Here is a 13,902-nt window from a genome sequence, read left to right on the forward strand (position 1 = left end):
ATATAAAATTCATACATACACTCGTGTCACATTTTTTAAAAACATTATCTTTTATTTTAGAAAACTTTATTCAGGTCTGAGAATGTCTGCAACTGCTAATATCAGAATATCATTTGTAATAACAATATATTACATTCTATGTAAAATCCAAACATCAGTACTGTATTACATTTGCATTGTTTAGAGGCATCATCAGGTATAAATCAGCGTGGTGGTGTTTGGTATTCGATCCAACATTCAGCGTAAGAGTGTAAGAGGACACAATACACACTTCATTCAGTCACTTCTCCATTTCTGACCCACAGTTCAGGGTTTTTGACGATGTAAGAGTCTCAGGACGGTTCTGTAAACAGTTTCTGTCTCAAATATTCCTTCCAGGCATCAGGCGTCGAGAGCTCCATAGAGTTCCATTCGAAATGAGGAATCTGTGATTGAGAGCAGTAATCAATTTAATTATGTGATCAATTTACTACGATAATCATGATAATCCTAATAATAATGATAATAGCAGCTTTTACATACTCACGGTTCACAGTATTGTATAAGATTAACTGAATACAGAATACTGAACACACGCTTTATTATTATACTTCTATATAATTCCATTGACACTGATCAACCATAACATTATGACCACCTTCTTAATATTGTGTTGGTCCCCTTTTTGCTGCCAAAACAGCCCTGACCCGTTGAAGCACTGGTCACCACTGCAGACCGGGAACACCCCACAAGAGCTGCAGTTTTGGAGATGCTCTGACCCAGTCGTCTAGCCATCACAATTCGGCCCTCGTCAGACTCGCTCAGATCCTCACGCTCGCCCATTTTTCCTGCTTCTAACATCAACTTTGAGGATCAAATGTTCACTCGCTGCCTGATATATCCCCCCCACTAACAGGTGCCGTGATGAAGAGATAATCAGTGTTATTCACTTCACCTGTCAATGGTCATAATATTATGCCTAGTCGGTGTATATAATATGTTTATTATTTTTTTATGCTATATCTAGTCTTTCCTTAATATGCATTTGAATATTAAACATTTAAAGTAACTGAACAATTATAGTGAAAACTATAATACAGTCATGTAATGTATAAGGCAGGTCACAGTAATATTTTGTCTTTATTTATTTATTCTTTATTTTACCATATCAGAACTTTAAGTAAAAGTAAGAAATACATACAGTACATAAGAAACATACAGTGGAGCCTCGATTTACGGACAAAATCTGGAATCTGGAAAACCAAATGTCCGGTCCGATTGTTCAAAATTCCCGTGAGAAGTGAACCAAGACCAGTAGTTCAGTAATCGTCCACTAGCCGGCGCACGTCTCTCTGTTTACATGAGTGATGGGCTTTGTTTTGTCGGGAGTCTCACTTCGTTCTCATCTTTATCTCTGTGTTTTATGCTTCATTTTTGCAAGTTCTAGTGCTTAGTTAAGCACCAGCAGTAATTCAGACTTAAAATAATAGAAACTCTGAGTCCCCACTATATAATCATGGCAAAAAACCAGAAAAAGTAAATAAAATGTATCCCCAGTAGTACAGTACACCAATTTTAATATTTATTTACAGGTTTTACATGACATATTTACAGATCTATTTACATTGTTCATTTTACTGTTGATCATATGTACATGTTAAGCACTTGTGGACCTTAGTGCTGCGTATTTTTATATTTTGTTTCGGACAATCGCCTATTTTACGGACCAGTGCACCCCATTTAAGTCAGTTTAATCGAGGTTCCACTGTATTTGGTACTTAACCCACCTCTGTACTGGTGCATAACAAAAAGTAGGAAAACCATCACTTAAGTACATGAGACAAAACAATAAAGCAAGACATGCTGCAGCCTAAATTAATATTAATACCTTTAATTAAAAAGCCTCTATAGGAGCACTAATGCACCCGGATGTACACTAGCAACAGCACTCTTAACTGACTCTTCCTTTACTCACCTGCAGCACATGATATCCTAAGATCTCCAGATGTCTCTTTCTCATCAGAACTTCTCCTTTAACGTTAGGTGAGTTTTTGCAAAACGATCTGGAATCCAAGAAGTCCAAAGCAATGCTGGAAACAGGTCACGGAGCAAAATTAATACAAATTCTGATCATTTACAAAACTGTACAAACGTATCAGATTTTATATATGAAATAGTGTTATCGGGGATCCCAGTGCTGCAGCGGGTCAAATAGGGTTGCATTGCTATGGTTTTGTCTGTGGCAATGCTCTATAAATGTCTGTGAGGGTGCAACAGCTTCAGACTAAATGCAGCTTTGGTCATTATAAAACTTATAGATTTCCAAATTCACTTTCTGGTGTACATACCGGCGAGCACCTGGAGGAAGCTCTGTTCTGTCCTCCCCGGATGAACTGGAATCCCACTGCACTTTGCCGTTCTCGCTGATCTGCAGTCGGCTGGGTTTGCTGTAGGGTACTGGCTGCTGATTGCGGTCCAGGATGCACTCAAAATCTGCGTCATTTATTAAAATACAGACAAATATTCAAACCCTCTGATGAAAACAGAGCCGTCAGAGATAACATGCTTGTCAAACACGTTTCTGCGATTGGCTGAGAAAGCTAAAATGCTGACTGATGGGTTGGATGTGAATGTGGGTCTGTTTGTTGGCTGTAATATCACATTAATCCTGAAAAACCCTTTTCATTTAATCATTGTAACATATATCAATTTATACACATCAATCAGCCATAACATTAAAACCACACTCACTGTCCATTTTATCAGCTCCACTTACCATATAGAAGCACTTTGTAGTTCTACAATTACTGACTGTAGTCCATCTGTTTCTCTGCATGCTTTGTTAGCCCCCTTTCATGCTTTTCTTCAATGGTCAGGACCCCCACAGGACCCCCACAGAGCAGGTATTATTTAGGTGGTGGATCATTCTCAGCACTGCAGTGACACTGACATGGTGGTGGTGTGTTAGTGTGTGTTGTGCTGGTATGAGTGGATCAAACACAGCAGCACTGCTGGAGTTTTTATACACCTCACTGTCAGCGCTGGACTGAGAATCGTCCACCAACCAAAAATATCCAGCCAACAGCGCCCCGTGGGCAGCGTCCTGTGACCACTGATGAAGGTCCAGAAGATGACCGACTCAAACAGCAGCAATAGATGAGCGATCGTCTCTGACTTTACATCTACAAGGTGGACCGACTAGGTAGGAGTGTCTGATAGAGTGGACAGTGAGTGGACACAGTATTTAAAAACTCCAGCAGCGCTGCTGTGTCTGATCCACTCATACCAGCACAACACACACTAACACACCACCACCATGTCAGTGTCAGTGCAGTGCTGAGAATGATCCACCACCTAAATAATACCTGCTCTGTGGTGGTCCTGTGCGGGTCGTGACCATTGAAGAACAGGGTAAAAGCAGGTTAAAAAGTATGTAGTGAAACAGATTAAATACAGTCAGTAATTGTAGAACTACAAAGTGCTTCTACATGGTAAGTGGAGCTGATAAAATAGACACAAAGTTGACTGTTTTTAAGCTGTAATTTGGGCTGCCATCCATTACTTAGTTGTAGATTAAACTCACCAACAGAGTAGAAGTACGGCGTCGGCACCGCGACTTTGGCACAGTTAATGTCTCCAAGCACTTCACCCAGCATCCTGTGGATCTGTTGCTGGACTGGACTGACTGAGCTGTGGTCTGAATCATTCAGAAGAATGTAGCTAAAGTTAGTACCCATCACTACATAAAGTCATGACATTAAATTTTGCTTGATTTGTGGCCCTCACGAACAGTTTACTCACTTTTCCTCAGAAGCTGCATGCAGTAGCGCTCATGGAACCAGGGCACCTGGAACTCTGGGCACTCGAGACAGACGGCGCGGTTCAGCTGCATGAGACGTGAGCGCACCCGCATGTTCAGAGCGTTTGACAGCGCTGATAAAGTAAAAGTGTACAGGAAACAGACTGTCACTACGCCGTATTATACATGATGTAATAATAAATATGTTTCTGTGTGTCTTTTTGTCAACAGCAAACAGAAATTGCATTTTCATTGGTCAACCAGTAAAGTAATGAACATTTCTGTTCTATTGTTATTCCAAGGATTTTTTATTAGGATTTTAGCAATAAGAATAAAAAACACAATTTACTATGGACCAGTTGAATGAAGAACTGTTGGGATTATGCAGTTATGACCTGGTCATCCACTCTTGTTCTGTACATAATCTGGCTTCTGGCTGCTGTCTGATTTCTGACCTCTAGGACCGGAGATGCCCACCCTGTATATAGACAAAGGCACAGAGCTTGGGGGTTCTTGGTCATAGAAACTTGTGGTGATCAGAGATGTTGGGTTGCTGTCGTTCTGCATCTCTTGTCCGATCACTCAGCTTTGATGACCGTGAGGGGGGTGGACGCTGATGTCCTGTGAAAGCCTTCATGACCTTGTTACCTGCTCGCTCTGCCTTTTAGTTATGCTGTAATAATTCGGGGTGCCGGAGTCTAAAGCTACTCTCTGTAAAACCGACATTTTACTCTTAACAATTTTACACTGTCCATATCAAACAGTTCGTCTCATCGGAGGCGCTTTAAAAAGGTCAGCGACAAACTAAGCTAAGCAGCAGCACCACCACACTCCATAGAGAACAACAGAACAGTCGGCGCAAAAGCCATTTTTCCTCTTCTAATGTGAATGCATCCTAAACCTCACCCGTCCTTAAAACTGACCCGTCATGGCATCTGTTAATCTGTTCTTCCCTCACACTCACCATCCCATGCCATGTTAGATAAATGTAGAAATATGACTTATGATGGTTTTATTTAGAGTAACTACACACTCTCAAGCTGTGCATCCAGTTTGCCCAGGAAATCCACACTGAATATCTCTCTGATAACTGGCTCTGGAAAACGGTCAGCCACGGCCAAGGCGTACGCCAACAGGACCAGCAGGTGAGGGTCAAGGAATCCTGGTTCAAATAAAGACAAAACAGGTTAATCAACTTAGTTATATGTCCTTAAATTCTATACATTATCAAAAGGTTCCTGTTACAGGTGTGAAGAATGAACTTACTAATATTTGGAATAAAATGTTGAATGTAAGCATCGAACAACTCATCTACGATGGGGGAATCGTAGTTAAGTACAGCGAAGGGAAGCAACGTGGCGTAAATTCCCGAAAAATGAATCTAAAAAGCATAAAAATATAAAAAATATATAAACTGAACGTAACGTAATGCAGTAAGTCTAGATCTGTTAATACAACCACAACTGAACTGGCTCTTCCCCAGTATAAATCCTTTACATCAATACTCTTCCCCAGTATAATTCCTTTACATCAGTACTCTTCCCCAGTATAATTCCTTTACATCAATACTCTTCCCCAGTATAACATTTACATCAATACTCCACCCCAGTATAATTCCTTTACATCAATACTCCACCCCAGTATAATTCCTCTACATCATTACTCTTCCCCAGTATAATCCTTTTACGTAAATACTCCTTCCCAGTATAATTCCTCTACATCAATACTCCACCCCAGTATAATTCCTTTACATCAATACTCTTCCCCAATATAATTCCTCTACATCATTACTCTTCCCCAGTATAATCCTTTTACGTAAATACTCCTTCCCAGTATAATTCCTCTACATCAATACTCCACCCCAGTATAATTCCTTTACATCAATACTCTTCCCCAGTATAATTCCTCTACATCATTACTCTTCCCCAGTATAAATCCTTTACATCAATACTCTTCCCCAGTATAATTCCTTTACATCAATACTCTTCCCCAGTATAATTCCTCTACATCAATACTCCACCCCAGTATAATTCCTCTACATCAATACTCTTCCCCAGTATAATTCCTCTACATCATTACTCTTCCCCAGTATAAATCCTTTACATCAAATCTTCCCCAGTATAATTCCTCTACATCAATACTCCACCCCAGTATAATTCCTCTACATCAATACTCTTCCCCAGTATAATTCCTCTACATCAATACTCTTCCCCAGTATAATTCCTCTACATCAATACTCTTCCCCAGTATAATTCCTCTACATCAATACTCCACCCCAGTATAATTCCTCTACATCAATACTCCACCCCAGTATAATTCCTCTACATCATTACTCTTCCCCAGTATAATCCTTTTACGTAAATACTCCTTCCCAGTATAATTCCTCTACATCAATACTCCACCCCAGTATAATTCCTCTACATCATTACTCTTCCCCAGTATAATCCTTTTACGTAAATACTCCTTCCCAGTATAATTCCTCTACATCAATACTCCACCCCAGTATAATTCCTCTACATCAATAATCTTCCCCAGTATAATACCTCTACATCAATACTCTTCCCCAGTATAATTCCTTTACATCAATACTCCACCCCAGTATAATTCCTTTACATCAATAATCTTCCCCAGTATAATTCCTCTACATCAATACTCTTCCCCAGTATAATTCCTCTACATCAGTACTCTTCCCCAGTATAATTCCTTTACATCAATAATCTTCCCCAGTATAATTCCTCTACATCAATACTCTTCCCCAGTATAATTCCTCTACATCAGTACTCTTCCCCAGTATAATTCCTCTACATCAATAATCTTCCCCAGTATAATTCCTCTACATCAATAATCTTCCCCAGTATAATTCCTCTACATCAATAATCTTCCCCAGTATAATTCCTTTACATCAATAATCTTCCCCAGTATAATTCCTCTACATCAATACTCTTCCCCAGTATAATTCCTCTACATCAGTACTCTTGCCCAGTATAATTCCTCTACATCAATAATCTTCCCCAGTATAATTCCTCTACATCAGTACTCTTCCCCAGTATAATTCCTTTACATCAATAATCTTCCCCAGTATAAATCCTTTACATCAATACTCTTCCCCAGTATAATTCCTCTACATCAGTACTCTTCCCCAGTATAATTCCTCTACATCAGTACTCTTCCCCAGTATAATTCCTTTACATCAATACTCCACCCCAGTATAATTCCTTTACATCAATAATCTTCCCCAGTATAATTCCTCTACATCAATACTCTTCCCCAGTATAATTCCTCTACATCAATACTCTTCCCCAGTATAATTCCTTTACATCAATACTCCACCCCAGTATAATTCCTCTACATCAGTACTCTTCCCCAGTATAATTCCTTTACATCAATACTCCACCCCAGTATAATTCCTTTACATCAATAATCTTCCCCAGTATAATTCCTCTACATCAATACTCTTCCCCAGTATAATTCCTCTACATCAATACTCTTCCCCAGAATAATTCCTCTACATCAATAATCTTCCCCAGTATAATTCCTCTACATCAATAATCTTCCCCAGTATAATTCCTCTACATCAATAATCTTCCCCAGTATAATTCCTCTACATCAATAATCTTCCCCAGTATAATTGCTCTACATCAATACTCCACCCCAGTATAATTCCTTTACATCAATACTCCACCCCAGTATAATTCCTTTACATCAATACTCTTCCCCAGTATAATTCCTTTACATCAATACTCTTCCCCAGTATAATTCCTTTACATCAATACTCTTCCCCAGTATAACATTTACATCAACACTATTTCCCAGTATAGTTCTTTTACATCAATACTCTTCCCCAGTATAATTCTTTTACATCAATACTTTTTCCCAGTATAATTCCTTTACATCAATACTTTTCCCAGTATAATAATGTTCCCCAGTATAATTCCTTTACATCAATACTTTTTCCCAGTATACTTCTTTTACATAAATAATGTTCCTTATATAAATATTCAATCATTTTTAAGTATAATTCCTATACATCATACCTTATGTATGTTCTCTAGGGCCACACTGGCGACTCTGTCCAGTAAAACATTACAGCGATAACTAGTCCTGGTCAGTAAGAGTGCCAGCTCTGGTACAATGATCCAGGAAAGCTGATCTGCCAACCTCTGAAGTACCACGATGGTTTCCTCTAGCAGCATCTCCTCGAACCATTCCCCTGACATGTACTTCAGCTCATCCATCACCTGGTCCAGTCTCTCGGCCGCGTGTACCCGCTTCAGCGCACAGCGGTTCACGCTCTGAAGCAGACGCACGTACTTGCCGTGAGAACCGTGCCCGTAGGTGGAGTCGTTTCGCATCCATTTTGCGATGGCCACTGTGAACGCGTTAAGGTCCATCAAACTGCACTGAGGTAGCATGACGTCGATACGGGCGAGGACCGCGTCCTCCACACGCGGAGTGGGGAGCAATGAGAGCACACGGGTCAGCATGGCCACTTCGTACGGGTGCACGCTGTCCTGCATGTAACTAATAAACAGATACAATTAAAAGAGTTATTACATACACTACAACAAGCAAATTACGTTTTATTTATTTATTTATTAGGATTTTAAAGTCATGTTTTACACTTTGGTGGCATTCACGACAGAACAGATCATTACACAAGATTCATCTGTTCAAGTTTTCTTTGTCAGATTTTGTATCTCACTTGCACGTCTTTGGACTGTTTGAGGAAACCGGAGCTCCCAAAGAGAAACCAACACAGACATGAGGAGAACATGCATACTCCACACAGAAGGTACCCGGACCGCTCCATCTGGGGATCAAACCCAGGACCTTCTCGTGCTACCCACCGAGCCACCAAAATTAAGTTTTATACAGACTTCAAACTGTAATGTTTAAATGTAAAGGTAATTATACATTTAATTATCATCTTCAGGAGCTCAGGTAGAGCAGTTGGAAAAAATATGCTAGCCCACTATCGCTGAGATCCAGCAGTCGAATCTCAACAGTGCTATCGGCCGTCGGGCATAGACATTATTGGATAGTGTCCAGGGCTTGTCAGTTTGTTTTAAGCCCGGATTAAAAGAGCAGTGTTGTGTATGAAAGGGTATCCGATGTAAAAACCGTGCCAGGTCAGGTTTGCGCACCGGATCTGCTGTGGCGAAAGTATTCAGACACCTTGTCATTTATCACTTTACTGTGTTGCTGATTTGATTGTCATTTTCACACATTAATCTTATACCCTTTGCTGTGGCGCCAAATTGTGGTCTGGTGCATCATGTTTGCTTTAATTACTGGATTTGAAATGTTTTTAAAATAAACTGTTCAAAGACTTTTTTGAATGTTGTGATTATGTGTGATTGAGTGTTATATCCATTTATAATCAAATCCACAACACAAAAGTGTACGTAGTCAAAGCGTCTGAATATTTTGGGAATGCCAGGGTCACCTTTTTAATGTTCCACACATCCCCTCCTCAATTAATCTGACAGAACTTGAATTCAGTGAAGACTTATGGACAAAACCTGTGCTAAAAAGTTAAAACGTTTCTGGCTGGTCCAATTAAGTACTAAACAAGAGGGAGAAATAAAGGTTCTGGATAAATCTACACAAATCCCAGGTTGACAAGTCATTTTATTAAAAAAGAGCTTTTTCTTTCAAGCCATTGTTTAAAGAAAATCATTATAAACTGACTCAGGCAGAGTTTGAGTATCCTATTGTGTAATATGTTTATTTTCTGCTTAAATCTACTGTTATTTAATTTAATTACCAATAATTTGCCTTTGTGTGACAAAAGGAATCAAGGCGGCACGGTGGCTGGGTGGGTAGCACTGTCGCCTCACAGCAAGAAGCTCCTGGGTTCGATCCCCAGGTGGGGTGGTCCAGGTCCTTTCTGTGTAGAGTTTGCATGTTCTCCTCGTGTCTGCATGGGTTTACTCCGGGTGCTCCGGTTTCCTCCCACAGTGCAAAGACGTGCAAGTGAGGTGAACTGGAGACACTAAATTGTCCATGACTGTGTTTGATATAAACTTGTGAACTGATGAATCTTGTGTAATGAGTATCTACCGTTCCTGTCATGAATGTAACCAAAGTGTAAAACATGACGTTAAAATCCTAATAAACAAACAAACAAACAAACAAAAGGAATCAAAAACACAAACAAAAAAGTGCAAATCATTTACGCGCAGTGACTAGTTGCAATATAACTGGTCGAGATCTAGTTTCATGTGTAATAATAGTTATGATCTATTTATAGGGCAGTGGTTTAGTGATTAAGGTACTGGACTAGTAATTGAAAACTTGCTGTTGCTTTTGTTGGGCCCCTGATCAAGGCCCTTAAGTTGTAATTCGCTATGAATAAAAATGAAACTAAACAATCTTTCACATTAACACACTGCAGTAAGATCATTAGTAAATAATTCAATGACCTGTCAGACCATCAGAACTATGAATGAGACTCACCGAAGCACAATGCTCCTCAGCCTTAAGAAGAGCTCAGGACCCTGGCAGTGCAGTGATATGAGAGCCTGAATGATCTTGGCGATCTCCACCGGCTTGTACACGCCCACGTTTTTGTGCAGTACTGATGCAATCCTGCAGAACGAACACAATCATCACGTCCCAGAAATAGCTGACAACACAGACTTGAGCATGACAATATTCACCTGCTGCAATTCACTAAATATTGTAGTACTCATCCTACATGCTGTGCACTTTACTATTAGTTTTTAAATATTCCACATGCTGCTAATTGCATGTATATAGTCTTATGGTTTGTATATTTTGTGTTTAATGTTTAATTTTTCTTGTGCATCGTCTGCAACTTGTACATTGCTTGTATACTGTATTTATACTAGAGAGATACCATCAGCCAGAACCAAATTCCTTGTGTGTATCCACATACTTGGTCAATTAATCTGATTCTGATTCTGATCCCCATTACAGCCCACAAGCGTGTCCCAAAATTAAGAAGCAGCTTTTAATCCTACAGTGATAAATAACAGTGTATGCTGCACTGTATGATAAATAACATGTATGCTCCCAATATATAAAAAATCGTACTTATTTATCAGTTGTGGGTTGCGGCACTGATTCTCCACCAGTGTCTCGGCAATCGCCAGTGCTTGGTGAGCGTTCAGTTCATCCGCCAACAGCAGTGCTGTACTCTCTAACCTGTACAACCAAATAACACACAATTTACTGTATATGCGTATAAGCTCAGAAACTTCACTGCTAGTTTTGCTATGTATATAATTTCATCTGTAATTAGAATGTATTCACAACATGAAATAAATGATTACATATACTGAACACTATATAGCTGTTTCAGAAAGATTCGGGACATTTTGTACCTCTCTCTGGTTGCCTGGTCAGCGAGTGATCCCAGTGCGACTAGGAGCTTTGTAAAAGTCACAGGATCGGTGCTGGTGTCCACCAGCTCCATCAGCCTCTGCCTGGCTGCCTGTCTGAAATCCCAGTTGCTGAACTGCACCGACTGATACAGTGTTATGATGATACTGAGGTTCTCAGCATCCAGATGCGGGACGTTCTGAAGGAGAATTCGGTTGCACTTTTCCAACATGGGCCGATGAATGTACCTGATGTTTCGGAGGAACTGCACTATCCTCCTGGGATTGTTGTACTGGTAAATGTCCATGGTGTCTAGAAGAACGTTGGCTTTTTCGATCAGCGCGTCTCGTAAGCGAGTAGACAGCAGAGAGGATATACTGATCATCAGGGTGGTCAGCGCTCTAAAGCATTTAAAAAAGGTTTATTTAATTTATAACAATACTTACATACACACACAAACACACAAGGTACATAGAAACCTTAAAAATGTCATTCTCCCATAGTCAGGTGAATCCCATAAATAAAGTATCCCTCCCTCCCTCCCTCCCTCCATCCCTCCATCCATCCATCCATCCATCTATCTATCTATCTATCTATCTATCTATCTATCCGTCTATCCATCTAATCTAAAAGTCTAAAAGCCAGGGTCTGTCTGTCATGATATGGGGTGTGTCAATGCCAGGGTCTGTCATGGTATGGGGCATGTCAGTGCCCTTGGTAAAGGTCATTTACACTCTGTGATGCAGCATTAATGCAGAAAAGTACATCGAGATCTTAGAGCAACATGTGCTGCCTTCAAGACGTCGTCTTTTCCAGGGATGTCCAGCATTTTTCAACAAGACGATGCAAAACCACGTGCTGCACACATTACAAAGGCGTGGCTGCGGAAGAAGAGGGTACGGGTACCGGACCGACCTGCCTGCAGTCCTGACCTGTCCCCAATAGATAATGTGTGGAGAATTTTGAAAAAATGCGACAACGACGACCCCGTACTGTTACACATCTTAAGACGTGTTTGCAGGAAGAACGAGACAAAATAAAAGCTGATATACTAAATCACTTGGTCTCCTCAGTGCCAAAACGTCTTTAAGTGGTGAAAAGGAATAGCAACATTAAAAATAAGAGGTAAATGCTTTAGTGTCCAAACTTTTTTTGGAATGTGTTGCAGACCTGAAATGCAGGAATGGATGTTTATTAATAAATAAACAGATAAAACATGAAATATCTCAGGTTCATCCTGTCAATGTAGGAAACGTTTTTATTACAGCATGAGTGACTTGCATCTGTGTGAAGGTTCCACTGACATGAGGGAATGTGTTTGGATTTTTAAGAGACACTTGCTGCCATTAGGGTGCCATCAGCAAGTCATCGCCAGGCCTCATTCTGTTTGCACTAAAACACGGCTTCAAAAACACAAAGTGAAGTCTAGATCTGTCTCCTGTTGAAAATGTACAGCAAAAAAGACAGCAACAGCCACAAACCGTTGAGCAGAAGTTTGGAATCAAGTAAAAATGAGCATAATTGAGTTCTTTTTGTGAGTTTTGTAGCATTTTCGTATCATATATTCTTGTTTTATAGCCCAAACATTGGTCTCAGGCTACATATTAAACTGCTGGGCCACTTAAACGCCAAAACATTTGATTTTAAAGCGAGTGTTTAAGGTATTTCAACACACACAAACGTTACCTGGCATCGTCTATCGAATCCAGCCTCTGATTCACGATCTCAGTGATCTGACCCATCAGTGGGCTGTGGTACAGAGCCAGATCGTTTAAACAGATAGCTAACTTCGAAAGCGTCGTCATCGGAAATCTGTTAAGACAAAGATAGTCTGGGTTAAGTAAAACAAGTCTGAGGTACATATTAATAATACCAATGTTGAAATGCAGCTTTACCCCTACCTTTCTAATCTATTCCAGGCTTCAATCACCAACTGCTGGACCAGGGAGTCATACGGTTCAATGTGGAGCCTTTAAACAGAGAAACACAAATAAACTAATAACGATCAAGAATTCTTTTAATCCCACATCATGTTTGTGTTTTGACTGTAGACATCGCTTGATGTCCACAATAAATACAAGACACATGTCATCATATACTGGTTCCATTAATATTACAATTAGTGTCCTTCAATGGCCTCCTCAGCCACCAGATCTAAATCCAATTAGGCATGTTCTGGATTTAGTAGAATGAGAGATTTGCTGCATGGATGTGCAGCAGACAGATCTGAAGCAATTGGGTTAAGCAATCATGCCAAGAAGGCCCAATTATTAAAGGAATGTTTCCAAAACTTAGTCAAATCAATGCAACAGAAAATAAAGTGTTTCATGAGCAATGAGGTGAGCAAAAATTACAATTACCATAAACTAGCCAGTGATTGTTGTCTGCTTTAGAAATATGATTATGAAAGCAACACCATAGAATCAAGTACCTGAGCACACTATAAAGTACATCCACCACTGTCGGGTCGTCCATCAGACCGATCTTGTTTTCAGCCAGGACTCGAAGTGTTAGAAACTGCGGGTGGTTCCGGATTACCCCGACCGTTCGTAGCATCTCCGGCCTCTCCTTCTGAAACTGCCACAGCAGTCGCATGGCACAGCCCACATGGCCGACTGAAAGCTTGGCCTTGTTTTTGCCCACCACGTTGAAGACCTGGTCCTCTTCTGTGCAGGCCTGAAGTTGCTGTAAGACATGGTCCAGACACACGGTGCTGCGATGAAACAGTCTGTGTGAGGGTCTGTGCAAGGCCCAGAGTCTGAGCATGACTGGAGATG

At 40.3% G+C, this 13,902-nt stretch overlaps 1 protein-coding gene across 1 annotated transcript; it reads right to left on the reverse strand.

Moving 5' to 3' along the window:
* Positions 1-16: 16 nt before the first annotated feature.
* fastkd1 (FAST kinase domains 1) lies at positions 17-13,902 on the reverse strand. Its single transcript, XM_063006108.1, has 14 exons — positions 13,557-13,902; positions 13,027-13,095; positions 12,812-12,937; positions 11,128-11,526; positions 10,838-10,948; positions 10,238-10,369; positions 7,813-8,299; positions 5,045-5,159; positions 4,812-4,940; positions 3,781-3,912; positions 3,563-3,676; positions 2,328-2,472; positions 1,955-2,069; positions 17-425 (listed from the first exon to the last, which is right to left on the reverse strand). Exons 1-14 carry the CDS (start codon positions 13,889-13,891, stop codon positions 333-335), a joined length of 2,502 nt encoding a protein of 833 aa, XP_062862178.1. The 5' UTR covers positions 13,892-13,902; the 3' UTR covers positions 17-332.

Source organism: Trichomycterus rosablanca, chromosome 12 (assembly GCF_030014385.1).
Source record: "Trichomycterus rosablanca isolate fTriRos1 chromosome 12, fTriRos1.hap1, whole genome shotgun sequence".
Classification (NCBI taxonomy): domain Eukaryota; kingdom Metazoa; phylum Chordata; class Actinopteri; order Siluriformes; family Trichomycteridae; genus Trichomycterus; species Trichomycterus rosablanca.